The sequence below is a fragment of the Ahaetulla prasina genome, chromosome 5 (assembly GCF_028640845.1).
Source record: "Ahaetulla prasina isolate Xishuangbanna chromosome 5, ASM2864084v1, whole genome shotgun sequence".
Classification (NCBI taxonomy): Eukaryota; Metazoa; Chordata; class Lepidosauria; order Squamata; family Colubridae; genus Ahaetulla; species Ahaetulla prasina.
In genome coordinates, this window is record NC_080543.1 from 67,149,040 (window position 1) to 67,176,987 (window position 27,948).

General features: G+C 38.8%; 1 protein-coding gene across 2 annotated transcripts; it reads right to left on the bottom strand.

Annotated features, from left to right (window-relative positions):
* On the bottom strand, positions 1–27,760 carry LOC131199100 (cytochrome b-245 heavy chain). Of its 2 annotated transcripts, XM_058184453.1 has the most exons (13): positions 27,656–27,760; positions 25,915–26,010; positions 23,085–23,195; positions 16,056–16,140; positions 14,899–15,044; positions 14,500–14,690; positions 13,491–13,620; positions 12,815–12,907; positions 12,235–12,488; positions 11,337–11,499; positions 5,436–5,582; positions 2,853–2,977; positions 1–2,070 (listed from the first exon to the last, which is right to left on the bottom strand). In XM_058184453.1, exons 1-13 carry the CDS (start codon positions 27,698–27,700, stop codon positions 1,944–1,946), a joined length of 1,713 nt encoding a protein of 570 aa, XP_058040436.1. In that variant the 5' UTR covers positions 27,701–27,760; the 3' UTR covers positions 1–1,943. The 2 variants fall into 2 exon arrangements, with proteins under 2 accessions (XP_058040436.1, XP_058040437.1); XM_058184454.1 differs by lacking the exon at positions 25,915–26,010 and having other exon boundaries at positions 27,656–27,715.
* Between the last annotated feature and the right edge of the window lie 188 nt (positions 27,761–27,948).

A 27,948-nucleotide genomic window follows, 5' to 3' on the forward strand; every position in this document is an offset into this window, starting at 1 on the left:
TGTTTTAATATTTTGAAAAGAAGAATTTTATTTCTATTATATGATTTATGCAGCCCTTATTTACATACACTTTGTAGAACTCCTTATCCTCTGCCCAGAATATACTGCTACTGAACTCTAAATAAACATGCATGAATGGTATTGGAAGGAACACACTATACCAACATTTTATTATATTGTATGATCCAGAATTGTTAACATTTAAAAAAACAACACTGAACACAATTCAGTCAAGTCTAGATTTAAGTTACAGTGGGGTCTTTTTTTGGGGGGGGACTGCTCTTTTAAAATCATCAAAATTTAATTATGTCCTATTGTAAAGAATTAAAATATAAAATATAAATAACAACAGAGTTGGAAGGGACCTTCCAATTCATTGACTAGTATTTGACTAGAAATTTTATTCAACTTCACATCAAAAATTATAAAATATAAAAAAGGATTAAGAAGAATAGAAAGAGTACATAAAATACAAATAAAGAGAGGTAAAGCAGAATATGAATTCAGTCAATGGATACTAAGGGAAATAACATTTAAGTGGTCAATAAGTACTGTATTAATAGTTTTAGTAATAAAATACTGCTAAGAAATATATTTACTAAATGCTAAACTAATGGCCTATTAGTTTATTAAAATACATTTCAGCAATTCAATGATATCCCAGTAGATTTTTATGACAAATTGCTAGGATTTCATAAAATTAATAACAAAAACAGGAAATAAATTTGTTCAATCAATGATCAGGATAAGAATGCAATTAAGCACTATCCAATCAATGATAATGATTTTTAAAAAACCCTCAGATCCTTCAATTCATTTCTCTGTATCCAGGGATGTTATTTGTCTGCCAAACTTATTTCTGCTATGCAAAATTTGGCAACATTAGCAATATTACACATCTAACAAAAAGAGGGCCATAACAGTTTCATTTTGTCCTGTTAATTGTATCAGTAAAGGGACAATTAGATTTGCCAAATGCCCTGAAAATCAGAGCAGTGTAATAGCAAATATTATATGTCTCAACAACATATTTGCTGCAAGGACAAATTCTTTTAAACTTGTGAGCTAAATAGTTTGTAGGATAAGATATTAAATTGAGCTGAGGAATGTTCTTTAGTGAGCAGCAAAAACCAGTACAACTAGATACCTGCTTGATTTCCATCTGGGATATATCATACAAACTCTAATGTGGACTGGAATACAGCTAATCTCATTCTGATGTTCAGTATTTTAAACCCTTTCTCTAATAATTCTCCTAATTTGAAAATATACCAAGAAGAGTTTTCATTTTCTGGTGTGCTATTTCTATTCTAAGAGATACACAAAATACACATCTAAGTGCCTGAAGCAGTGATTACAAAATTTTATTCATATAGTCTCAAGAGATTTATAATGAGTGAGGTGTTGTAACTGAGCACCTTAGAACATTTTTGCTATAGTTTTAGTGCTGCTTGTATACACTGTCTGTCCTTTGTTTACCAGTAGCAACCTATTGAGATTGGTAATGTTGAGAGACAGTGATTGGTTCAAAATCATTCAATGAGTTCTGTGATTGAATAAGGAACTAACTCTGGATCAGATTTTGGCATGCTGGGGGAGTCAAAAGAGTCCATGGTCTGCATATTGCCCAGCTTGCCATAAAACCTATTTTGTAATCCACAATATATTTGGATTACACACTAACATAAAACAATGCAAATTCCTTTATGGTTTAACACAATATATGAATTCAATCTTTATTTGACAATGCTAATATATCCTAAACCTTTTAAGAAGACTTGCCATGGGTTTAAAAAAGGGTCAGTTTAAAACTGTATATTCTTCCTCTAAAGTACATAATATCAAACACACCTGGAACTTTTAACAAAATTCCAATGAAATATTAATTTCTCATTAATTTCAATTAATTCACCATGGCTAAATTACATTTCGTAAGTACATCTTCAAAAATTTTCTTTATTGAATATAAAGTGTATGCCTCTTGGGTCAGCTTCTGAATTATTAATGCACATTTTATTTAGAGTTTCAGCCAAGGCTTCAGGTCCACATAGGAAAACACCAACCCTGGAACTGAAGGTATAAAGCGAAAAACAGATATTTAGGTCCCAAATATACTACATAATGTAAATAGGGATATTATTATTATTTTTTAAAACAAGTTTTTATTGATTTTTCAATGCTATAGAGCACTGCACACCAGAACAACTAGACACAAATGCCATCACTCTGCTAAACAAATAATTTCCTCAACACTCATTTACTAAGTCTGCACTACTATTAATCTTGTCATCGTTCCCATCATCCATCTCCTTCCACTTATGACTGTATGACTGCAACATTGTTGCTTGTATCGTTACAATTTATATTGATATTGTTTCCTGGTTGCTTATTTGTACCCTATGACTATCATTAAGTGTTGTACTTTATGATTCTTGATGAATGTATCTTTTCTTTTATGTACACTGACAAGACAAATTCCTTGAGTGTTCAATCACACTTGGCCAATAAAAAATTCTATTCTATTCTATTCTATTCTATTCTATTCTATTCTATTCTATTCTATTCTATTCTATTCTATTCTATTCTATTCTAGTCTTTATCTAACTATAATCAGGTGCTGAGCTTAGTTGAAAACATTCCTGTAGATAGGCTTTTAGCAATAAGTTAAATTGAAACTTAATGCATGAATTTGATCTTTCACACCTGACAACTTCAACTGCAGATCCCACCACAGGTTTTGCACAAAAGTCAAAGTGGCAAAAATCAACATGAACCAGCACTTATTAAACCAATGAAACAAAAGTAATTATATACTGATATAATAAAATTTAATAATTGCACAAAAAACCTACTTTGGGTGTTGGCCTGCAATTGTTTTGAACTCATTTTCCCAATTTGGTCTTCCATATTGAGTTTTCTGCTTCAAGCCTGTAATCACATCTTTCTCCTCATCATGATGCATTGTAAAATGAGTTGCCTAGAAAGTTAAAAACAAGAAATAGCCTTATTAGAAGATTGTTAGGTAACTTTTTGTAAAAAAAACTAGAAAATTGTTAGGAAAGTTTTTGTCTTCCAGTTGTAATTTCTAGCCAGAGCCACCCACAGAAGTTGAAATCCAATACATCCAGAAGGAAATAGATTGGGAAATATAAGCAGAGTTACTGTGTTTAATATAAAAAAGAGGGAGAGAGAGATTGGTTCCAAATAATAACCTCCAAATAACCCAATAGTATCCAACAGAGAAAAATATAACACAAAGCCAAGAAATATGTACGGTATATGTTGGAGGAAAAACTAAGGAAGAGGCCTCTTAATATTTCCTGATGGCTTGCCCTAATGTGAGTATAGTGTCCTGTTTCTTGAGGCTAAGAATGCATGATGTCATTTTTGATCTAACTATTGCAAGCAATCCAATTTTCCTTGCATTGCATCTGGTGGAACAAAAAGCATTTAAGGGTCATTTAATTGTTGGCAAATGACTCCTTACCACTTGGCTCCTGTGCATTGTGGTGGGAATGCCTACTCCCTTTTATCATTTTGACCTGATATATTCTGAAGTTACCTTCCCCTGAAGGGTTTTGAACCTCTGTGTTTTTTTCTTTTTCTTTGATGCAGTGAAAGTCTGTTTTATTTTAATAGACTCATCAGCACAAACCCAAGACAAATTTTGTTTCTTCTAACAGACTCACAAGTGAGGGGTTGAAATGGTGGGCTTTCTTCTTTTTAACTGAGTGAAATTAATAAAAATTCCACTAGCGCCCAAATGACAAGAAGTATGGTAAAGCCTGTCCCTTCCTACTCTGATCGATCAGTGGATGCACTGGATAGGAAAGTGTTGAATATGAAGGAGTGTCAATCAAGGAAGGCTTTCCCAAAAGATCTACCAACATGAAATGAAACTAATTGGTGCTTATTTTCTGAGATGGATGAGAGGGATAAAACACCAGGGCAGTCCACTAAACAAAGAAATATTGCTAGTCAAATATCTGGCTGCCTATGTTGCCAAATTTGAAGAGCAATTTCTTAAGCTAGTTTGATTTCTATCCAGCACAGAAGACCTTAAAACTCCTGGTACAGAAGATCACTTAGCATGCAATGCATATTTACTAAACTGCAGTCATCTTCAGATGACTGCAGATAATTTTAATCCTACCATATTCTACCTCAACAGTAATTTCAAAAATAACATAAATAAGTTTAATACATTTATTTATTTATTTCTCATATTTCTAAACCACCCATCTCCCTCAAAGAGACCATTTAAATCACAATCACAGCCTATACTGATTTCTTTTAAAACAAAAACTTCATCTTTCTTTTTCAAATGATGTCTTTCTCCTAATATTCTTGTAGCCAGCACGAATGTTGTAAGCAAATTCTGAAGGGTTTCTTTTAAATTAAAAGGAAGAAATAGAAATGTTCCTATAAAGTACTTTCAGAAAGAACTGAGTCATACTGTATGTCTTCCAAAAGGCTGCTTGCCTCAGAAGTGAGGAGCTGAAACAAAGATCCGTCATGCAGAGATAATATTACTAATTCCACTTAAATATATCATTTTTTTGGAGAAAATCTATCTTTCTAGTCGCTTAGAGTTGACAGGGACTTAATGGCATACAATCAACATATAGTATATTTATTTCTTAATTCAGATGGTATATGAAAGAAAGAGAAGAAATCCTATCATCTTGAATAAAAACCATATATTTTTGTATCTTAACACATGTTTACAGATATGAGAGCTATGCAGATATTTTGAAAGAAGTCCATCAGAATGCATAATGCTTCCATGCACCTCTTTCTGTTTATAGTTACATCTTTTTCCAGATATGAAAAACTCTTCCGTCCTCTCCCACCACTCCCCAAAACTGTTACTAATTCTTCCTCCACAAGCAAGCTCAATAGAATGGCTGTTATGTGCATGAAAAAATAGTTGGAGCAGCTTTTCAAGCACCCATGCCTGCCTGGAAGAAGATGCTGGCTACTGCATCAACCACTTAAAAAGCAGCTTCATACACACTCCCATCCCATTCATTCTGAAGAGTCTCTTTTGAAACATTTGCATTGCTGTAATAAATATGCTTGCTTGAATCCTTTGCATTGATGATACCTACTTGCCTTTGATTCTCAGCAATAACACTTTAGTCTCAGAACAGTGTGATCACAATTATCCATCAGAAAAAGTTGGTAAATCTGTTAGTAAATCTAGATCTGCTGCCATCTGTCTTTACAGTATTTACTTTTCAAATATTTGTGGTGGTACCTTAATGGTGGAATCTATAATGTGACAACAGTGAAAATGGCCAATAAAAGCCTGTTGGATTAATGGGCAGTAGCAACTCTGGATCCAGTCCCACCATCCAGATCCCACTTCATAGGGGATAGGCAGTGGATGCCTGCCTTTCCTAAAGATCCAATTGCTCTGATTCAATAGTTACCTGAGATTCATCCCAGCCAGTAAGATAGATGTTGTAGCTGAGAAAATCTGTCTGATTCTTTTCTTGCATTTGAGCCTCTGCTGATTGTAAGAGATCAGCAAACCATTCAAAGGCATGGGTATCTCGGCAGAGCCAATAAAAATAGATCTGAGGGAATAAAATTGAACATGTTCACATAATTAGATCCTCTTTAGTTAGGCGACTTCGTTCACTTTCCCCTCTCCCTTAAACCCACAAAGCACTTTCACATCTGACAATCCCTTGGCTATAATAATGTAGATGCCAGCCTAGCACAGAAGTGAAAGGAGCAGAAATATTTAAAATGTGAGTTGATTTTTTTTTCATTCAGAGTAACAGAAACATCAATACACAGCTGGCCAGCTGTCTTTCCCAGGTTCAACTGTTCTAAGCTCATGTTTTTACTTTCAAGATAGTACTAAGCTCATGTTTAAAAACCAGTCTAATGCTTTTTCAAAAGAACACTAAACTCTTACTGTTAAGTTCGGGAAGTAACGAGGCTGGAGACCAGGGTAGTGACAACAGCTCTTTAATATAGGGTGAACCCAGCGACCTGGCTGGGGAAAAACCTCTCCTTATATACTTTTTCACCGGCGGCTTCAACCAATCAGCAACGTGCTTGTTTCCCGCCAAAATATTTAAAGATACATAACACTCCTCCCCTCCCAGAAAACACTTTACCTATTTTTACATATTATTTACATGTTATTTTTCGACGTAGTCACGCAAATAACCTGGGCGTCTCCTGATTCTTTCGGACCTGCGCGGTTCAGTCCTTGGGAGTGGGTTGAGCTGGTCGGAGGGGCTGTTTGCTCCTCCCAGCTCTTTCTCTAGGCCATCCGGCCCTGGATTACTTGCAGAGTTGTCCCTGCTGTTTCCATTGGGCACCTGATGGCGTCGCTGGACCTCCGGGAATTCAGCTAAGTCTTGCGCCTCCCCCGGGTTAGGGTCAGCTGTGGGTTCAAATAATGAGTGGTCATGATCTGTCTCATTTAGCTCGGGTTGTTCGGCTATTCGTTTTCTTATCTGATCTATGTGGCGCCTCCATACTCGGTTGTCTTTTAACTCAACTAAGTATGACTTTGGACCGGTTGCTTTTATGATTTGCCCTGCTAGCCAACTTGGGCCGTCCCCATAGTTGCGGGCCCACACTCGGTCGCCTATGCCCATTTCTCTAGTTTTTTCCAGTTCCCCCTTGTAACCCTCTGGTGTGTAATGGGGATTTAAACGGTCAAGTGGGCACCAGAGCTTCCGTCCCATCAATAATTCGGCTGGGCTTCTGCCTGTAGCAGTGCTGGGGGTTCTATGCTGAACGGCCAGAAAGAAATCTATCTTTGTTTGCCAGTCGCCTGGCTTGAGTCTGGACAATGCCTCCTTAGCGCTCCGGACGGAACGCTCTGCAAGGCCATTCGACGCAGGGTGGAAAGGCGCAGAGAGGGCATGTCGGATGCCCTCATCTGCCAAGTATTCCTCAAACTGGGTTGCCGTGAATTGCGGGCCGTTATCGGATACGAGCGTGTCAGGCAAACCGTGGGTTGCGAATAGGTGGCGCAGGGCTGCGATTACTGCCTCGGCTGTCGTGGATTTCATGAGAATGATCTCCAACCATTTAGAGAAAGCGTCGACTACCACTAGGAAGGTTTGGCCGTGGAAAGGGCCAGCAAAATCAATGTGGATTCTTGACCAGGGCCCTTGGGGTTTTTCCCATTCCCTGACTGGGGCCGTTGGGGGTAGAGGTCTGGACTCTTGGCAAGCCTGGCATTTTCCTACCCTCTCAGCAATTTCTGAGTCCATGAGTGGCCACCAAACATAGCTTCTTGCTAGCCCCTTCATCCTTACGATCCCTGGGTGACCCTCGTGGAGGAGGTCCAATACCCTTTCCCTCAATTTCTCCGGAATCACCACTCGATCGCCCCATAGCAGGCACCCCTTGAGCCGAGAGTTCCCACGTTTTTACAAATTCCTTAAACGCCGCCCGCGCAGCGGCCACCCTCTTTGTACCCAACCGAGTACAGTCCTCAAAGTAATGTCCCGGTATGATGCCGAGCCACCTCCTTAGATGTGACTGGGCCAGAGTCCAAAAGTCAATTAGCAGGATGGGCGTCCCGGAGTGGGGTCTTGATCGCCCTGGTAGTGGGCATCTGCTTAAGCGTCCGCATGCCCCACTTCTTTTCCCGGTCGATGCTGCAACTTGTAGGAATAAGCGGCTAAGAAAATAGTCCATCGGGTCAATCGTGGCGAAAGTGCCACAGGCATTGGGCGGTCGCCAGCCAGGATCCCTAACAGCGGTCTATGGTCAGTAACAATTTCAAAGTCTCTACCAAAAACGTATTCGTGAAACTTTTTTACCCCTGACACAATTGCTAGCGCTTCCTTATCCAACTGGCTATAGTTCCTCTCTGTTGAGGACATCGTTCTGGAGTAGAAGGCTATTGGGGCTTCTGTGCCGTTTGGAAGTCTGTGGCTGAGCACAGCCCCCACCCCGTAAGGGGAGGCATCGCAAACCAGCAATAATGGCATTGAGCTATGATACTGGACCAGTAGGCTATCGCTCGAGAGTAGGTTTTTTACTGCTTCGAAAGCCCTAGCTTCCGACTTTCCCCAAGACCAAACAGTATTCTTTCCCAGAAGCTTATGCAGCGGCTCAGCAACTGTCGCCTTGTTTTTTAAAAAGACCGCGTAAAAATTCACTAGCCCCAGGAATGCCTGTAGCTCTGTTTTGTTTTTTGGCGCTGGAGCCTTTCTGATTGCCTTGACCTTGCTCTCAGTGGGGTGAATTCCTTTCTTGTCTATTCGGTAGCCCAAGAACTCGACGGATTCTACCCCTATCTGGCATTTGTTCACTTTAACCTGTGAACTTTAAGCTGACCGGAAAATGCCCAGAACTTTTCTCAAACGCTCCCCCAATTCCTCTAAATTTTCGGCTGATATCAATACATCATCGAAGTAGGGGACTACCCCTGGGAGCCCTTGCAGAAGTCGTTCCATTAAATTTTGGAACAGCCCCGGTGCCACACTCACCCCAAATTGTAATCGGGTACACTTGAAAGCACCTCTGTGAGTTACAATCGTTTGGGCTTCGGCTGTGTTGGCGTCTACGGGCAGTTGCTGATAGGCTTGAGCCAAGTCTAACTTTGCAAAGACTTGCCCTTGCCCCAACGAGTGCAGCAAGTGTTGCACCACGGGAACCGGGTAAGCGCTTTTCTGTAAGGCTTTATTTAATGTCGCCTTGTAGTCAGCGCAGATTCTAACTGACCCATCTGGTTTTACTGGGGTGACGATTGGTGTCTCCCACTTTGCGTGATCGACTGGCACCAGAATCCCCTGATTTATGAGCTTATCTAGCTCCTTGTCAATCTTAGGTTTAAGGGCAAAAGGGACTCTCCTTGCCTTTAACCTAATGGGGGCTACCTGGGGGTCTAAGTTGAAGGAAATAGGGGTCCCCTTGTACTTGCCCAGGCAGTCCTTGAAGACATCTTCGAACTCGTTCATGAGTATGTCTTTCAGGTTACAGTCACTTCTGTAGATGCCAGTCACTCCCATGCCCAATGCACGAAACCAGTCTAGTCCCAACAAACTAGGCAGGGTCCCTTCGACGATCGTGATGGGCAGGGTCTTCTTGTGTGGTCCGTACTCGACTCGGACAGAGGTGGTCCCTCGAACAGGGATGCGATTCCCTTGGTAGTCGTGGACTCGTAGCCGTTGTGTTTGCAGGTGGCGCTTCGCGACTGATGGCAACGCCTTCGCCAAAGTGTCCCAGGACATGATGGTGATCGCTGACCCGGTGTCCACTTCTAGTCAGCACGGCACTCCTTCTATTTTGGGCTTGGTGAAAATTTTCTTCTCCACCCGGGTTGTGGCGCGGCCTATGATCACAGTCGTTTGATTCGAGTTAGCGCCTTTTTTGTTTGAGCCAATCACGGGTCGCCTTGCCGATCCCGCGCTCTGATTGGCCGATTTGAATTTTCGGCGGGAAGGTTGGGGAGCTCGACAGACTTGAGCTAGGTGCCCCTTCTTCTCGCACCGCCGACATGTAGCGTCCTTGAACTTGCAGTGTTGGCGCTGGTGTTGACCTCCGCAACTTCCGCATTCGTCCCGGTCTTCTTTGCCGCGTTTCTCGGTTCGACAAACCCCTTCCTCATCCTCACCGTCGGATTCGGTTTGGATCTCTTCTTGGTGCACCGGGGTTGACTTTGTGCTCGCCTTCGGTGTGAGTGGCTTTTGCAGGGTCTCCGCCGCTTGGGTGGACATTTCATGCGCTCTGGCTTCGTCCAGGGCGTTTGCCAGCGTTAGATTGCTTTTTGATAGCAGCCGCCTCCGCAAACGCATGTCTCTGACCCCACGGATAAGTTGCTCTAGCAGCGCCTCGTCCAGGTCTCGGTACCCACAGTCTTTGGAGGCTTTCCGCAGGGCGGCCATGTAGTCGCTGATGGATTCGCCCTCCAGCTGTCTGCGCTCACCAAATTCAAAACGCCGCACGTATTTGGACGGCGTTGGCGCGAAATGGTTTTTAAGCAGGGTTTGCAGAGTTTGCCACGATACTGATTGTACCGGCGTTGGCTCTGCCAGGGCTTCCGCGATGTCGATGACCTCGGGACCGCAGTGGCTCAAGAAGTATGCCCTTTTGCGGTTGTCTGGAACTCCTTGCAGTTCGTTGGCTTCTAGGAAGCTCTCGAAACGGGTCATGTACGTTCCCCATTTGTCTCTGGCTGGGTCAAACGGCGCGGGCAGAGTGTAACTGGCCATCTCCGCGTTTCTGCCCTAGGTTTGCTGGGTTCGGTTCTTCCGTGCTTCAGCTCGGTTCTGGTGCTCCTTAACCTCGGTATCCCACCTTCGTCGCCAGTGTTAAGTTCGGGAAGTAACGAGGCTGGAGACCAGGGTAGTGACAACAGCTCTTTAATATAGGGTGAACCCAGCGACCTGGCTGGGGAAAAACCTCTCCTTATATACTTTTTCACCGGCGGCTTCAACCAATCAGCAACGTGCTTGTTTCCCGCCAAAATATTTAAAGATACATAACACTTACAGTGAGCTCAAATACCTGATAAGTGTCAGACATCACTCAGGCAGATGTTCAGTCTCACTAAGCCAAAATAGGAAGTCTCTGTTATCTGGGTCTTGCTGATTTTGTCACCTCTGGAAGCATTGCTGCTTTTCTGTGGCTTCTACCAACAAGGGTATTGTGTGACCATATTCTTTTCACTATTCTTATTATTATTTCTGACTCACTAGAAATGTCTGTGACTGGCCAATAAGACTCACATGCAGTTCCAATTTGCATGTTATCATTTGTGTAGTATTGTGTTTAACTTAATTCTCTTGGGAAAGTAATTTTTTCTGCTCCACTCCAACTTTAGAAGTTTGTTATTATGCATGGAGCAACAGGAGCCAAGCAAATGCCAATTGCTAACTGCATCAGCAACCAAATAGTCAGTGAGTAATGTCTATTTTTTTCATAGAAAATTGTCTTAGAAAAAGAGAGGAACACTATTTTAAAGTCAGGAAGCAAATGATAATGATATTAGCTGAGGATAAAACAAAAGAAATATTGTGAGAACATAGCAGAAAAAAGCAGTTATTGGGATATGTTTATGCTATAGTTAGAGTCAAGTGAGGACAATTCCTAACTTATTCACAGTCTCTCTCCATATATATATATATATATATATATATGCATCCTATAATAATAAAGATCTGTCTTCTTCAACTTGGCCATATTAATTGGAAATTGTAAAGTCGAAGCCATCTGAAAAAGATGGGGAAGGGTGGGGAAAGTTGGATGTGAAATACTAGTTTTTACAGCGTATATATGCTATAGCATATATGTGCTATTGAATGCTAGAAAACAAATGTTGAATGGTCAGGAACAGATTGGGCACATACCTTTTTGAGTCGTAGGTCCATAGCATTATTGCAGTACTTATACCACACAGATTTGAGGATTGATGCAAAAGGGGTAACCCCTATGCCCGCACCAACAAGCATCACGGTTTCATAACTGAATACATCTTCACTAGCAGTACCAAAGGGACCGTCAACAGCTATCCTAGAATGGGAAGATAAAGTTTCAGATTTTATTGTTTGATTGAAAGATTACGACTTATTGTTACTGAGTCATACTGTAATAATCTACCACCAGGGTGAAGCCAACCTTATTCTATTTAGGGATATTCCATATTTTGAAGAATTTATTTTAATTTTGATCAAAGCCCATAATAATAAAGCAAAAATAGTACCAATAATAGGCACCTTGAGTCCAATCCCAAAACTTCTGGAGCAACACTTGAACACATCAGCAATGACAAAATCATTATCAGTCAGTTGCAAAAGGCAGTTTTATTTGGAACAGTTTATATCCTGCAATGAAACCTTTAAGACGATCAAGAAATGACATGTCTATCCCAGGCAGCTTTACTGCAACAGCTTACATCCACAATTCAATTAATTAATTAATTGATTCAACAACATCTGCCTATCCCAGGTTCTTGGGAAGGATTTGATAACTAGATAGAAGTGCCAAACCCCGTCTAATCTGGCTAACTGTGCGATGAGCCATAATAATAATTATAATGCACTCTAGTTTGAGCTCCCAGTGCTGATAAACTCATCTCTGTGTCAAGGAATATCTGATATTTCATAGTACAATTAAGCTATTTAAGATTTTTTTTCCATTTTGATAGTATTGAATAGCACTGAAAGGTTCCAAATTTAATTTTATGATTGATACTTTATAACAAGGTATTTCATAGAAAATATAATTACTATTACAATGAATACATACTTAGGAAGTTTCCAAGCTTCTTGGAGTTGTTCTTTGTCACAGCCACAAGCTTTAAACAAACCTTCTGTCCAATCCCCTACAACACGTATATGAATGCTAAAATAATCTTCTTCAGGGGCAGAAGTCAGTGTGAAAGGATGCCATTCCAGTACAGATACTTCAGGACATTTGACAAAAATGTACTGTCCAACTTCCATCTTAAAGCCTTTCTTTTTCATCTGGAGCTCAAAGGTTTGGAAAGGATGTGTGACAACCTGACACAAGATATAAAATTCTCAGAATGCCAGAGGAAATCAAAGTTAGTCCTAAGTTAACACAAGTTTGATAAATGAAGTAACAATAGTTTAAGTCCAATATTTATTTAGAATATTTTGAACGGTCAAATATATTAATGCTGGGAAGAGGCTTCCAAATAAATATGTTAAATACTTCGATGATTAATTTGGAAATTTCTTCCCAGCATTGGATTTCATTATCTGTAGGTATCTATGTTTGTAGGTATCACTGATGATAAGGCAACAACAAAATGACTAACATTTTGCGTGGCATAAGACATGTAAAACACCTTTATGACTCTTACCTTTGTAATAACCACTTTTTGCTGTGAGCGCCAAAACCTCACCAGTCTCTCGCAAACATACAGAATCATAGGGCCAATGATCCATTTCCATGTCTGCCAAGAGAATGAGTAAAAGGAAAATGAAAAATTGTTTAACTTTTCTTAATAAATGTTCACACATGACACTATTCCTTAAATTCATGTAACATGGTTCAACTGAAACAATGGTTTTCAAATCACAGTGGCTGTGCATACATGTTAAATTAAAATTAATCACTTTATGATTTAGCATGAGATGTGAACTCACTCTCTTAAATAGAAAGACAGCTGCTTTGTATATACCAAAATTTGTTTCAGCTGTGAAATCAGACATTAGCCTCTTGTACAGTCAAGAAGTTTGTTGCTTGCAAAAGCTTACAGCTATTGGTTAATAGGAAGTTGCATCTTTCACAAATCTCTATTTCAGAAGTCTGTTGCTGTTAAGAGATATGTTGTCCTTTGTCTGAAACTACTCTTGAACATATGAATGAAAAGAATCAAATATTTATAATAATCTTCATATAAGTTATGTCTGATTGAACCCTCAACTGTTTTCTCTAACTTTACTTTCTTTCAGCAAATTCTAACATTAACATTAAAAATTCAGGAGTCTTTACAGCTGTGTAGTTTTTTTTAACAAGGAAGCAAGAGATCATACCATGGGAGGATTTCCAGCAAACTGTGGTTTAGGACATGAAGATATTTCCCCCCAGACTGTGTAATTTTTGGCACAACCTTTTGGTTCATGTACTGAAAAGCTCTCACTGGTCTGCCTACGTACAATTCTTCTGCAAATAACACCAAGCATTAGGAGCAATAATACTGATCCATTGTAAAAACATCTACAGCAATTAAACAAGAAGCATGATAGGAATATTTTGCACTAATTCTGAAAACAGCATATTAATGAAATATATATTTATTGATATATATTTCCCATGATAGCCACTCATCATATTTCAGACATTTGTACCAATCCATGGTATAATCATGGCATGTTAAACACGTGGTTTATACATCACACTACATCAAAATGAACATTGTGTAATAGTATAATATATGAACTAGGAACAGTATGTTCTATTGCTTACTAAATAATTTTAATTTATGTACCTACATTTTAGCTACACATATGGGCTATGTAGTTTAAACAGTTGTGTATTTAGAGCAACAGCTACCAATCCAATTACATATATCTTCAAGTTCAGGGTTAAAAAGCAAAACGTTATGCAAGAAGTCCATTCATATTAGCTGTTTCAGGAGTTCACATTCCATTATTTTGAACTGTAATTACATCAGCCCCAGACTGCATGACCAGTTGGGAACAATAGTCTAAAGCAGGGGCTCACAAACCTTTGGACACCAGGAACCAGTTCTATGGAGAAAGGTTTTTCTATGGACTGGAGAGGGTGTGGTTTGGCATGCTACTTGCATCTCATAGATGCGGCTTGGCTTCTTTGTGCAACCCAGTTTCTGGCATGCCCTGGACTGGTGCCAGTCCATGGACCAGGAGTTGGGGACCCTTAGTCTAAAGACATCAGATTAAAAATGATTCTATTACAAACTTAAGTCATTTATTGTTCTGATAGATTGTCCTAAAAAAGTCCCTTTGATACTGTCTCTAGGCAGTTCTTGAATGTGATATCTGAATAAGTGCAAATACTTACCCAAATCCATGGATGACAAGACCAGCAAAAAAAATAACAAACAGATGGTGAGTAAACCAGAATACTTCGAAGTATGATCTGCGAATGGTTTTGGTAGATGATGTGATAATTAGTATTAGACACAATGTAATGATAACACCACTGAGGCCAGCCAAAGTCGTAAATGCCACATAGAGGCCACCGATAGGGTTCTGGAAAGGAAAAATCAGGTTAATATAATCATACCAAATATATCCATTCTGACAGAGTTGGGTAACTTCTTTTGCTTTAAAACCAAGCAACAATATCCCCAATAAAAAGCATTATGTTAGGATAGCAATGATTATAGGGAAAAGTAAAATCTTTCGGTATACATGCGTGAGAAACAATAATTCTCTGATTTTTCTCCCATCTCCTTACCGAAATTTTTTTTCTGGCAAAATTCAGGTAACTTTCACCTGGCTGGTCACCCAGATCAGACAGTGCACCCTTAATGCTTCCATTTTCTTCAGTGCGTGCATCCACCAATCTTTCAACGTTAAATAAATGTGCAATTGTATGGATTGCTGGCAAAAAATAAATAAAAAGTGGGGTAGAAAAAATATATTAAATAGTAAAGAGATAAATCATTTTTAAAATGCTTTGTTTTTTCATATAGAAAGGCTTTTTTTGCTAACTATTTTGAGAACTGAAACATCCTATAAAATATAAAAACAAGTCTATAAGACATTTCACAAACTGGTGGCAAACTATATTTACAGATATAGGTCATTGTATTTCTACTTTTAAGTTGTATAGCTAGTTAAATTGCATTATTTTTCTCCTGTATAAAATGTTTGGAAATAAATATAAAATAGCACAAGAACTTTAGATAGCAAGGTAGAATAAATGCATTTAATGCTGAAGGAATTGACAGGACATGAAAAAGATATCTTGCTAGCACATATTCACAATAATGAAAACGGCTAAAGCCCCAGTAAATTTATGTCAAAATATTATGTTCCTTTTCTTTCTATTTTCTTTTAAACAAAAAGTTCACAAAGCTATTTTTTAAAATATTTTGTATAGGAATTGATGACCTGAGACATCTAAAATTAAATATATTACATAGAATAAACTTTTCTTTCATATATCCTCTGCCTGTTTGATAGTTTCCAGAATTATAATCTGGATTTCTATACTGTACTAAATCATGGTTTATTTAATCATAATCTGTTGACTATGATTGGCTAAATCATAGTCATGATTTATAAAACATGGCTAAAAGCCATGTTTTATAAAGCAGAGTGGACAAGTTCATTCAATATCCAACTGTATTACGGTTTAGCAAATGGACTACACTGATGATGTTAGCTATTTAGAGTGGTAATGAAACATTTGGAAGAAAACAGCCAAGCTCAGAGAGCACCAAGGATCCCGCAACCCAACCCTGAGCTACAAATATTCTCTTCTATCAGTTTAACAAATGTTTTGTCTTCTTTGCTTTTCATGCCTTTCCAGAAACTTTTTCTTTCAGTATGAGTTTTGTTTATTAAACTGATGAGACTTTGAATAAAATAGAACTTTGGAACACTCACCAGTATGTAGTGCAATCATCCAGGCCACCAGTTTGTGAAATGTCAGGTTTCTGTCCAACTGTCTTCTGACGCGCACTGAGCAACACTAGAGATTCAAAAGAAAAACTGAAATACAATATATCTGTCTCTCCTGGTTCTCTCTTCTGAGTTTGAAGTGCTATCTATCCATTCTTGGGCTGATACTAAACAATATCTCGTAAAATTTGCTGACCATTGCCAATTGCTACCTGCTTCCACTGAATCTGTTTCAGGCCCTATCAAATGAGGAGGCCTTGACTGTGAATGTGCCTTCAGTTATAAGCAACATGCCTGTTTTTCTCTTCTACCTTTAAATTATCATCCCCTCCATCTCCTTTTTATTCATCTGGGTGGACAATGGAAGTGCTAAAGCAATGCATGCTATAATTATGGAGTAGTAAAGGAGCAATAAATTGAAGTTCAATCTGGACAAAACATGTGCTGTTAGTGGATGTTTTATATGTGAGGGTATATTGTTTTCATTTTGTTCTGGAAAAGTTGTATCCCCACTGAATCCATTGTTTTTATTTATTTTATTTATTCATTTATTTTATTTATTAGGTACACAAGGGATCCTATAGCAAAATATGATTTGTTGCACCTTACTTTAGTGTGTCAGTGATGGCCTTTACTGTAGCTCTGATATAATAGTTCATACCCCAATAACTTCATATTTATACTTATTTACAATGTGTTTTATATGAAGCGCCTTGAAATCCAGTTAGCGCAGAATACTGCATTGAGAATAGGGACATTATATCCTATTGATTTTATTTAATCTTCACACTTATTTTCTAGTCACAGGTAAGATGCTAGTCCTAAATGATCAGGATTTTCATCATTTGGGACCACAGTATCAGAGAATACTTCTTTTAAAAAAAAATAACTATCATATTTGAAGACTGAAAGATAAAAACTAATAAGAACTAATAATAAGAAAAAGAGTAGAACAGGGGTGTCAAACTCAATTTCACTGAGGACCACATCAAGGTTGTGTTTGACCTCGGGGATAGATGGATGGGTGGGTTGGGCATGGCCAGGGTAGGCATGGCCAGCTCAATGTCACTTATGTCACGGGTGCCTATGGTGGCCTGACCACTATGCCAGCAAAAATGGGTTCCCGAGCTCTATTTTCAGCTGCAATGGCCTCCTGCAACCCTCTGCCAGCAAAAATGGAGCTCCAGAGGACTCCCAAGCTCCATTTTTTCCTGGCAGAGGCACCACGGGTCGATCCTTCACTGTTTTGAGGGCAGCCCCATGGGCCAGATCTAAGCACCCCATGGGCCAAATCTGGCCCCCGGGCCTTGAGTTTGACACCCCTGGAGTAGAAGAAAAAAAGAGTAAAGAAACAGAGAGCAATAACAGAAGCATAACAAAATTAAAAATAAACAAATACAAAAAGAGAATGACTTCTGATTTCTTTTACAATAAATATAAATGAAACTTACATTGAATTCTTATTCTACAGTTACAATACAACATCCATTTTTAAAAAATAATCTATTAATAATCATTAATCATTAATCATTAATAATCATTAATGAGGACCCAGATTGTTGGGGGCAATAAAAGTTGACTTTGTATATAATATACAAATAGATGAAGACTATTGCTTAACACAATGTAAGTTGCCCTGAGTCTTCGGAGAAGGGCGGGATATAAATTCAAATTAAAATAATAATAAAAAAATTAAATCTACATATCCAAATTTTATTATTTTTCCATTTTCCATCTGCTGGCTTGACTTCAAAAGCAGCCACACAGACTAGCACTGCCTAGCTTTTTGACGAATGCCAGATCTCTCGTCCACAAAATTTACGAATTAGAGCTGCAGATGGCAGCAAACAGGCTTCTTCGTGAAAGCTGTGTGATGGTTGTAATGGAGACCTGGCTACATCCATCTGTACCTGATGAGGCAGTGGGGTTGACAAGCTGTGTCACTTATCACTTCAACAGAAATGGGGACTCCAGTAAGAGCAAGGGAGGAGGATTCTGTATCTATATACACAGTAACTGGTGTGTTAACGCAAAGTAGCTTATATGTATTGCTCCCCAGATGTGGAACTGATGATTGTCACATGTAAGCCATTTTATCTGCCTAGAGAAATCACTATGATAATCATTATAGCTGTTTATATTCCACCTGATGCTAATGTCAGCATGGCACTTTCTAAGCTATATGATGTCATCTCCAGGCAGCAGCAAACTCATCCAGAAGGCGTGTTTGTCGTGGCTGGGGACTTTAATGAAGCGTGTTTAAAGACAATTCTCCCTAAGTTTGTGTAGTATGTGCAGTTCTCGACCAGAGGGAAGAACATTTTAGACCATGTGTACTCTAACCTGAAACAGGCATACAGAGCAATCCCCCTCCCCCACCTGGGTACATCTGACCATATTTCACTCCTGTTATGCCCTAACTATGTCCCTCTTAGGAAAAGAACTCAGCCAGCCATGAAAATGGTTAAAACCTGGCCAGAGGGCGCTCTCAGTCAGCTGCAGGACTGTTTTGAAACTACTGAGTGGAGTGTATTTGAATATCACGATCTGCATGAATACACTGACGCCATACCCTTACATCAAAGTACGCACTAACAGCATAACAACGGATAAGTGCATCAAAGTCTATGGGAATTGTAAACCCTGGATGACTGCTGAGGTACGAACCCTTCTGAGAGCCCGGGATTCTGCCTTTAAGGCAGGGGACAGTGATATATAGAGAGAAGCCAGGACAAACCTTAGAAGAGGGATTAAGATGGCTAAACAACAATACAAACATAAGGTGGAGAACCATCTGGAAGATAACAACCCGAAGCAGGTGTGGCAGGGATTGCAACATCTAACTAACTATAAGGGCAACACGAGGAACAGGATCAGTGCTGACCCCTCGTTGGTGGAGGAGTTGAAGACCTTCACCCGCTACGAGGTAAAAAGACCAGATCCCATAGCCACTGCCCGCCAGTCTTCTGATTTCCAGCCACTCACTCTCTACAAACACCAAGGGAAAGCTGTATCGAAGGCTGTGAATCCTTGCAAAGCTGCAGGTCAAAATGGGGTGCTGGGGATAGTGGTAAAGAATTGTGCCGATCAATTAGCAGGAGTCCTGACAAGGATCTTTAACATCTCCCTGCAAAGGGCCAATGTTCCATCATGCTTGAAAGTAGCCACAATTGTTCCAGTCCCGAAGAAAAGAGCGATTAACTGCCTAAATGACTACAGACCTATCACATTAACATCTGTAGTGATGAAATGCTTCAAGAGATTGGTTCTCTAATACTTTAGGACTATGATGGTGAACCTATGGCATATGTGTCACAAGTGGCACACGGAGCCATATCTATGGGCATGCAAGCATTGCCCTAGCTCAGCTCCAGCACGCATGCATGCACCATACAGCTGATTTTCAGGCATTCCGGGCCCAACGGAAGTCAGGAAACAGATTGTTTCCAGCCTCCAGAGGACCTCCAGGGGGGTGGGAAGACCATTTTTGCCCTCTTCAGGTTCCAAGAAAGCCTTTGGAGCCTAGGGAGGATGAAAAATGGAACTACTGGGTTCACCATGCTATAGCGTGCCAAAAGGGGGGGAATGTGGGGAGTTGTGCATGCATGTGTGGGACACATTGAATTATGGGTGTGGGCATGCACTTGACCCTCCCACACTCCCCCTGCTTTTGGCACACAATGGCAAAAAGGTTATCTATCACTGCCTTAGGACATGCCTCCCACCGGCTTTGACAAATATCAGTTTGCCTACAGGAGGAATAGGTTGACAGACAACACCATAGCTACTGCTTTACATTCTGTAGCAAGCCATCACGAGAAACCTGGGAACTATGTCAGGCTGCTTTTCATAAACTATAGCTTGGACTTCAACACCATTCTGCCGAGCATCCTTATCGAAAAGCTGATTGACTTGGATTTTCCCTCTTCTATCTGTGACTGGATCAAAGACTTTCTGAGGGACCAGCCACAAACAGTGAGAGCTGGGTCTGTCATATCCACCTCTCTGAAGCTTAGCACTGTCTCCCCACAGGGCTGTGTGCTCAGTCCCTACCTGTATTCACTGTACACACAATTGTGTATCATCTGACCCATCCATTGTGATCATTAAGTTCGCAGATGACACCACTATACTGGATCTTATTATAGGTGGAAATGAAACAGCATACGGGGGGAGGTTCAAAAACTATCCACATGGTGCTTAAAAAACAACTTGCAGCTGAACATCAGCAAGACCAAGAAGATGGTGTTGGACTTCTGGAGGAAGAGAGAGGAACCTGCCCCACTTTACATTGAGGGGAGCTGTGTAGAGAGAGTTTCCTCCTTTAAATTCCTGAGAGTCCATCTCAGTGAAGATCTTACCTGGAAAAACAACATGATCCAGGTAGCCAGGACAGCCCTACAAAGACTCCATTTCCTTAGGGTCTTGTGTAAAAACAGGGTGGAACAACAGCTGTTACTGTTGGACCTTTTACTGGTCCACAATAGAAAACGTTCCCACTTATTTCATCAGGTATGGCATGCCGGCCTGTCAGCCACGGATAGAAAAACATTACAGAGGGTATTGAGCACAGCACAAAACATTGTGGGCTGTCCCCTGATACCACTAAATGAGATCGCTAGGGCTCGATGCCTTAGAAGAGTGAGGAAAATCCTCAGGGACGACTCACACCCTGGTCCACACTTCTTTACCCTCCTACTATCTGGAAGGAGATATAGAAGCATATCCAGCCGCACAAACAGGCTGAAGAACAGTTTTTATCCGTGGGCAGTCAGATTCCTAAATGAGAAATAACATAACTACATAGTACGATGGACTTGCAGGGCCGGCACAATGTGTAACATGTTCACACTGGTGTAATAGGACTGGGTGTTTGTTAATATGATTTATTGGGTTAGGGATTTTCTGTTTCCACTGTGAGTTGTATTGGGTTGTGGGGGTGCACTGAGGGAGCTCCACCAATCTCTTTGTACAAATGTTGTGCAGTGACAATAAAGGTTATTATTATTATTTACTTAAAAAGTCTATAAGTGGCTTCTAAGTAGCATTACAAGTTAATCCATATTTTTTCTCTAAGCAATTTGTCAATTTCACTAATACTATCAATTTTACTAATCATTCTTCCGTTGTAGGTATTATTGAGTCTTTCCATCATTTGGCATATAAAAGACTCACCACCATTGTAATACATAACAAAAGAGTATCATATGATTTTTCAATTGTTTGTCTAACAATCCAACAGAATGTCTTTAGTCTTGATGGTATGTTGATCTTCATCAGTCTCCTCTCCAATCTCATCCTCTGGCCAATCTAAAAAATCTGCTAAAGCCTGAACAACCTTTCTTCTAACATTGTCCTAAAATTTCTGGAATGATTCTAAATTTCAAATAAATTCTTTTTCTCTAAGCTCCAACAGAACTTAATTATCCATTCCTCTTTCAAATTCTATATTCACAATTCCTTATTTATTCTCTAAGATGCCCATTCTGTCATTAGTTTATTTCTCTAGAGATTTGTTTTGTAACTTCAGCAGTTGTTTTACAAAATTATCCATTTTATCCATTTTTTCTTCCATCTTTTTTCAAAACACTCAAATATGGCATCCAATTTGAAATTTATTGAGACAGTGTAGATCCTAATTTGTGAAATGTTTTTTTCCTTTTCTTCTTCCTATATATATATATATGCTTATACCTCCTAATATTTACTCATATATATGTTTATATACTATATAATCTTTTTGTATGATGTTGTGACAAAATAAATAAATAAATAAATAAATAAATAAATAAATAAATAAAAATAAATGTTAATTTAATTACATTAGAAGATTGGTATATCTTGTTTCTCTTTACTTTTCTTCTACAATAGCTACCCCATAGAAGCTCTTCCAACATTCAGTTGAGCTCTGTGCTTGGTTTTGGTTTAGGATAATTTTAAATTGGGACCAGTCTGTGCTTTCTGCTTATCCCTAGTTTGCTTTTTGCATCTCTTTGCAGTGTTCCCTGACCTGGGCATTCTTCAAATATATTGATTTCAATTTCCTGAATTCACCAGACAGCGTTACCCTTCTGAGAATTTTTGAAGTTAAGGTCCACACTTCTAGAGATGCCCATCTTGGAGAATACTGATTTTCCTTTGCAATCAATGAGCTATAAGGAAATAATACTTTTAAAAGTTGGAAAAACAAATTAGAAATAGCTTTGTAAGTCTCATCCGGGGTGAAATGCTCCTGGTTCGGACCGGATCGGCCGATCCAGTAGTGATGGCAGCGAGTGCCATCGGAGAACTGGTAGCAAAAATCCCTGGGCCCCCTGCCCATGCCCAGCTGAGCTGCGCGATTGTCCGGGGCTTTTTTTTCTTTTAAAAGCATTTTTTCTACAACCTCTTCAGCTTTTAAAAATGCTTTTAAAAGTAAAAAAAAATGTGTGTCACAGCTGATCACGCCCCCGCGTGCTGTTCTACTTACCCCATGCCTCCTTTTGGTGTGCACTGCACTCCTGCGCATCTTGCATTTGGTACATGGTGCGCACTGCACATGCGCATGCAGCGTGCATACGCAGCCAGTGAACCGATAGTAAACTGGTTCAGATTTCACCACTGGTCTGATCATACTGCTTGTATATAAGACTGAAACTAGTTTATGAATTGTTCATAAAATCATGACTAAAACAAACCATAGCTTAGTATGCATGAATAAACTAATTTATGGTTTAGCTTTATGTCTTTATAGTTGATTTATCACATTGATTAAGAAAAGCCTGGCTTATATACTGTTTGACCCAGTCAGTAACTGGGGGGACATAAGAGTCCTTTTTAATGAATGACTCTACTCTGAATAGTCTCATGTTTTAGCTGTTCAAAGAAGTCAGAACACCATCTTCAGAGAAAGTTCATTCACTATCACAACATTTGTATTAATAGTATGTAATCTACAAGATTAAAAGAATAGAAGATAACCCTCATTTGTTTAAGATGATGATTATTTTTTCATTAAAAATAGTAAATACTTACTGCACTTGAGCCTCTGAGAAAGGAAAGCAGATTTCTACAGACAGGAAGCAGAATTAATAGGCAGTTGAAATTCAGACATGCTGCAGGTGCCCGGGCCAATGCCAAATAAGGCTAAACATCAGACAATGGAATCATAATTAATAAAGCAATATCATTTAAGAATATATTGAAATAGAACTAAAAGCCCTAGGGAGAATCAACATTAAAATTATATAGGGACTGTGGATGTTGTTGAGCTATTCTCAGCAGACCTGGCCAATATGAGTAATAGAAAAGAATGCTGGAAATTATAGTTTAGCAACATCTGAAAAGTCATGAGCTTCCGGGGTGCCATTTATAAAAACCTATTACAATATATATGAATGTGAAGAAAAATAGGATTAAGTCTGAAACAAACACTAACTGCAAACTAATACACACCAAGAAATTTCGCATTGTTGGCATAACATAGACTAACTGATACTAACTATTCACAGTATGGTTCTAAGAGACAGAGTGACGTTATTTAAATTCAAAGCTTCTATGGAAAGAAGACAATTTCTGATGATTAATACCTCAGCTTATTTTAAGTAATCCAATGGATGACCACCTTGCCCAGAAGCAAGGTTATCAAGAGATGGAGCATGGAGGAAAAGAGCACCATATCATTGTTTAAACACAATTTGGGAAGAAAGGTATTTTAAGAGGAACAAGAGGAGTTTCTCCTGAGACTCTAACTATTGCACATTGTGACTGTTTATTGGTTTTGTTGTTTTGGGTGGAACTCTCTTGACAGTTACATCTGCTTTGTGGCTTCTACCCTTCTTATCCAGTAGCTTTCTCTTCCCTCTGCTCTTAAAATATTTCTGCTCAATTCAAAAATTATTGATTTGTGGTAATTTTTGGAATTAGATTCCCTTCAGAATTTTGAGACCCTTTGATATTCTTTTAGACTGAAAAAAAGGGAGAAATAACTATTTTTTTCTGCAGCAGGGATGTCCAACCTGGCTGGGGAATTCTGGGAGTTGAAGTCTACAAGTTGCCAAAGTTGGACACCCTGCTGTGCAGCCTGCATTGCTCTGTATCTACCCAGCTAGATAGTACTAAACCAGATGAATTTGTAATGTACTGTTTCCCTTTGTGTCTTGCTCAAACTCTGCTTCTAATTCCTGCATAAAGCAAGAAGAATCAGGTTCTTGATGGGGCAATACTCTTAAGCAACACCTAAGAATATTTCCCGGAAGACTGTCCTCTCCTTCTAGTAGTGGCTGATGTTAGGTTCTTCCCATGGTGTGGGGGGGAGGGACAAGAAACAAATGAATCCTGATGCACCACACATTGTTTTTTTTGCTTCATAATAGTTGTAACAGAACTTCCAGTGGTTTAGGGTTATTGTCCTACAAGGATTATTTTTAAACAAGGAGGAGTGTTATATTTGGTTTGCTTGGCCGTTGATTCAGATATGAAGTGAAAGGACAAAAAAAGGGAAATGGGCTTGAACAGAGACTTCTAAGATTGCTTAATAGACAGCTGCATTTTATAACAGTCAAGCTGAAATAAAGTTGCAACATTTCAGAGAAAAAGATACTGACATTTTATCATGGAGGAATATTCTATATATATATATCTAGATTTTCACTCTCGGCATAATATCATACTGTATTATTTCTTCCTGATGTATTTTCAGCAAAAAAACAACAACCCCAGGCTATTGGTCTGTTAAAATTAACAGCAGAAGAAGCAATAATTAGAATTTCTGGGAAAAAGTTAAATCTAACTTTTAGTGCTTCTGATCAGGATCACTGGGTGAGACTGGGCTTAACTTTGCTCTTCCCAGTAGTTTCTCTCTTGCTAAAAGAAGGAAGGAAAAGTATTTTGCCTATGCCAGGATTATTAAGAAGAGAGTTTTAACCTCAAGTTTTTTCCCAAAGCAAAAAGAAACATTGACGGCTTAACTGGACCTCTGCAAGCCGCACAGAAAATGGTTGCAATCACAGGTGGGTTCTCAATCAATCCAATTGTCATATGGATGACAACAGAAAGAAAGGAGACTTCTTTCAAATTTGGGGGGAAATGAGGCATTTCTGGTAACCTACAAATTATGAGAGAGTAGACCAGTGTTTCTCAACCTTAGCAGCTTTAAGATGTGTGGATTTGAAGTCCCAGAATTCCCCAGCCATTTAGCAACTTTAAGATATGTGCTTGAGGCTGCCTGAGAAACTCTGGGAATTCCAGATGACACATCTTGAAATTAGTAACCACTGAAGTTGATTGACTCTTAACAGAGGGCAGTCATTGTTGGGAATGAATACAGCCTCATGAACTTTAGATCTCATCAATATAGAATAAATTGAGAAACCTGTTTGTCAAAAGGAGAGAACCAGAAGACTAAGCTTGAAATACTATTACCTATAGATTCAGAGAGGACTCAGATAAACTTCCTGGAGCTATCTTTATCTGCATCTTAAAATTAATAGATTCAATTGTGATCCCATGGACTTTACTGGAAATCATATGTGGCTCTTTTGGTTAACTATCTGGGAGTTCTCTGAGAAACTGCTGGCATTAATGACCTAGTGACATACAGACTTTAGATACAACATCATTAAAGAAAAGCTGAGGAGAAAGACTTGTATTCAGTGTGGTCATTTTCCTGCCTTTTCTTGTGGATTTGCAGAAGCTATCACTAGTACTGTTTTGCAGAGCTGATCACCTTGAAAAGTTAGAACTGGCCGTATAAATCAGCAATGCACATTTTGAGCAGCAATTAGCAGCAATATCCAGTAAACATTAGAACAATGATGAAGTTCACTGAAACGTGGGAACAAACAGCATGTGATGTAGGACTTACCCCAAGAAGTTCTCTTGTATAGTAGTACAGCGGCCCTTTATCATATATTAAGTAGTAATACCAAAAGAGGAAAACATTTAAACCCAGCCATACTAGCTGAAAGAAGAAAAACATGGCCTAAAATTATTTTCAGGACTTTACTATAATTGCAAGATCTAATGATCAGAATAGGTTTCTGGAAAATCTAGCCCAGATTTTGGGAAAAGCAGCAAAGTCAAAAGATTATACAATCCAATTTGAACCAATTCTACTTTTAACAGTTACATTCAACAGTGAGTCCAAATAGATTCAGACAATTATATTGCATTGTATTCAATGAAGGCTGGGCTTCTTTCCCCAAGTGCGAAGTGTTTCAATACAGGTAGTCCTCAACTTAAAGCAGTTCAGTTAGTGATCATTCAAAGTTACAATGGCATGAAAAAAGTGGCTTATGACCGTTTTTCACATGACCATTGCAGCATTCCATGGTCATGTGATCAAAATTCAAACACTGCAAGTGGTTATATTTATGATGGTTGCAGTGTCCTGGGGTCATGTGATCAGCTTTTGCAACCTTCTGACAAGCAAAGTCAATGGGGAATCCAGATTCACTTAGCAACCATGTTACTAACTTAACAAATGGCATGATTCACTTAACAAGTGGCACGAAAAGTTGAAAAATAGGGTAAACTCACTTAACAAATGTTTCACTTAGCAACATACATTTTGGGCTCAATTGTGGTCGTAACTCAAGGTATCTTGAAATTATGATGGTCATAAATAATGACATTTAGAAGTGCATTGCTGTTTTTAAATTTCAAATCACATCCTCAACCTAACTATGAGCAATAAAATAGCATTGGATACTGTTAGTAGTGGTGCTGCTGCTTAACATCCTGACCCCTTCTCTTTGTCACTAGCAGAGACAAGATGGTGACTATGCCCTGATTTTTTCCAAGACTGATCGCAGCAATGTTAAATGCAGAGGAGCTTTCTCAAAATTAAGTGAAACTTCTTAAAATCTTACCCTTAGTAGTGGTAGTAGTGGTGGCAGCGTTAATATTGTCAATTTCATTAACTTTGTTTGCTTACTGATCAAGCACTTTAATTATATTTTAGTAGGCTTCAAAAGTTTCACAGAAAGCTAGTCCACATTTTGGAAACTACCTGGAAATCTGAGCTTCTTTTGTTAAATGTGACGTCTTTAGTTACATTGATAATTACTTAGTTCTGAAGGAAATATCTACAATAATACATGATTAGAAATTATATGAATTGGGTAAAAGTTGGGTAAACAATGGTCTCATGGTCCAGCCTAGTTTTATATTAATCCCAAAAAATTTTGTTAGTATCATACTGGTATCCAAAAAAGTATTCAAAACTAGCTGATAGGAAAAAAAGACACAATTAAAGGCATAAATAAAATGCCTACTCACATAACAATTTATAATAATCTATAAAAGGCACCAATTTCTTTTGCAAGCCCTTAAATTGGTACCACCTGAACTTGTTTTTTATAAATCATATTTATTTCCTATTTTTCCAGTAGAACAGTTCATATTTCATCGAGAGTTCTCTATAAGTAATTGTTTTTAAAGCTGTAACACTTTTCTTGCTTAAAATATTGCATATGTTAAAACTACAATGCATTCAAAACAAGAAGACATTTTTAGATTTTTGTACTACTTGAGTTGAAGATGCTTTTATAAAACTAAATAGATTTTAGTTCTGGAAAACTAAAATGCACAACAAATGTACTTACAATGACAAATATGGAGAGTCCCTCATTCTCTACCCAGTTGCCCATGATGACAATGAGAACTGTTGTGAATCTGAGCTGTGTTTGATTATGTGCTTTTTTTCTCCTTCAGAAAAGGAAGTGCAAACTAAGGCTTGCGACAATCTGTTTCCTTATTTCATCTTGTATGCATTAGATAAACCTCCATGTGTTCAGAACAATGTCCACCCTTTTCTCTTTAAAAATTCATACTTAAAAATCAAACCTCAATTATTGCAATCGCTGTCTTCTGCATCTCTTTAGAACAAAGCATGCTT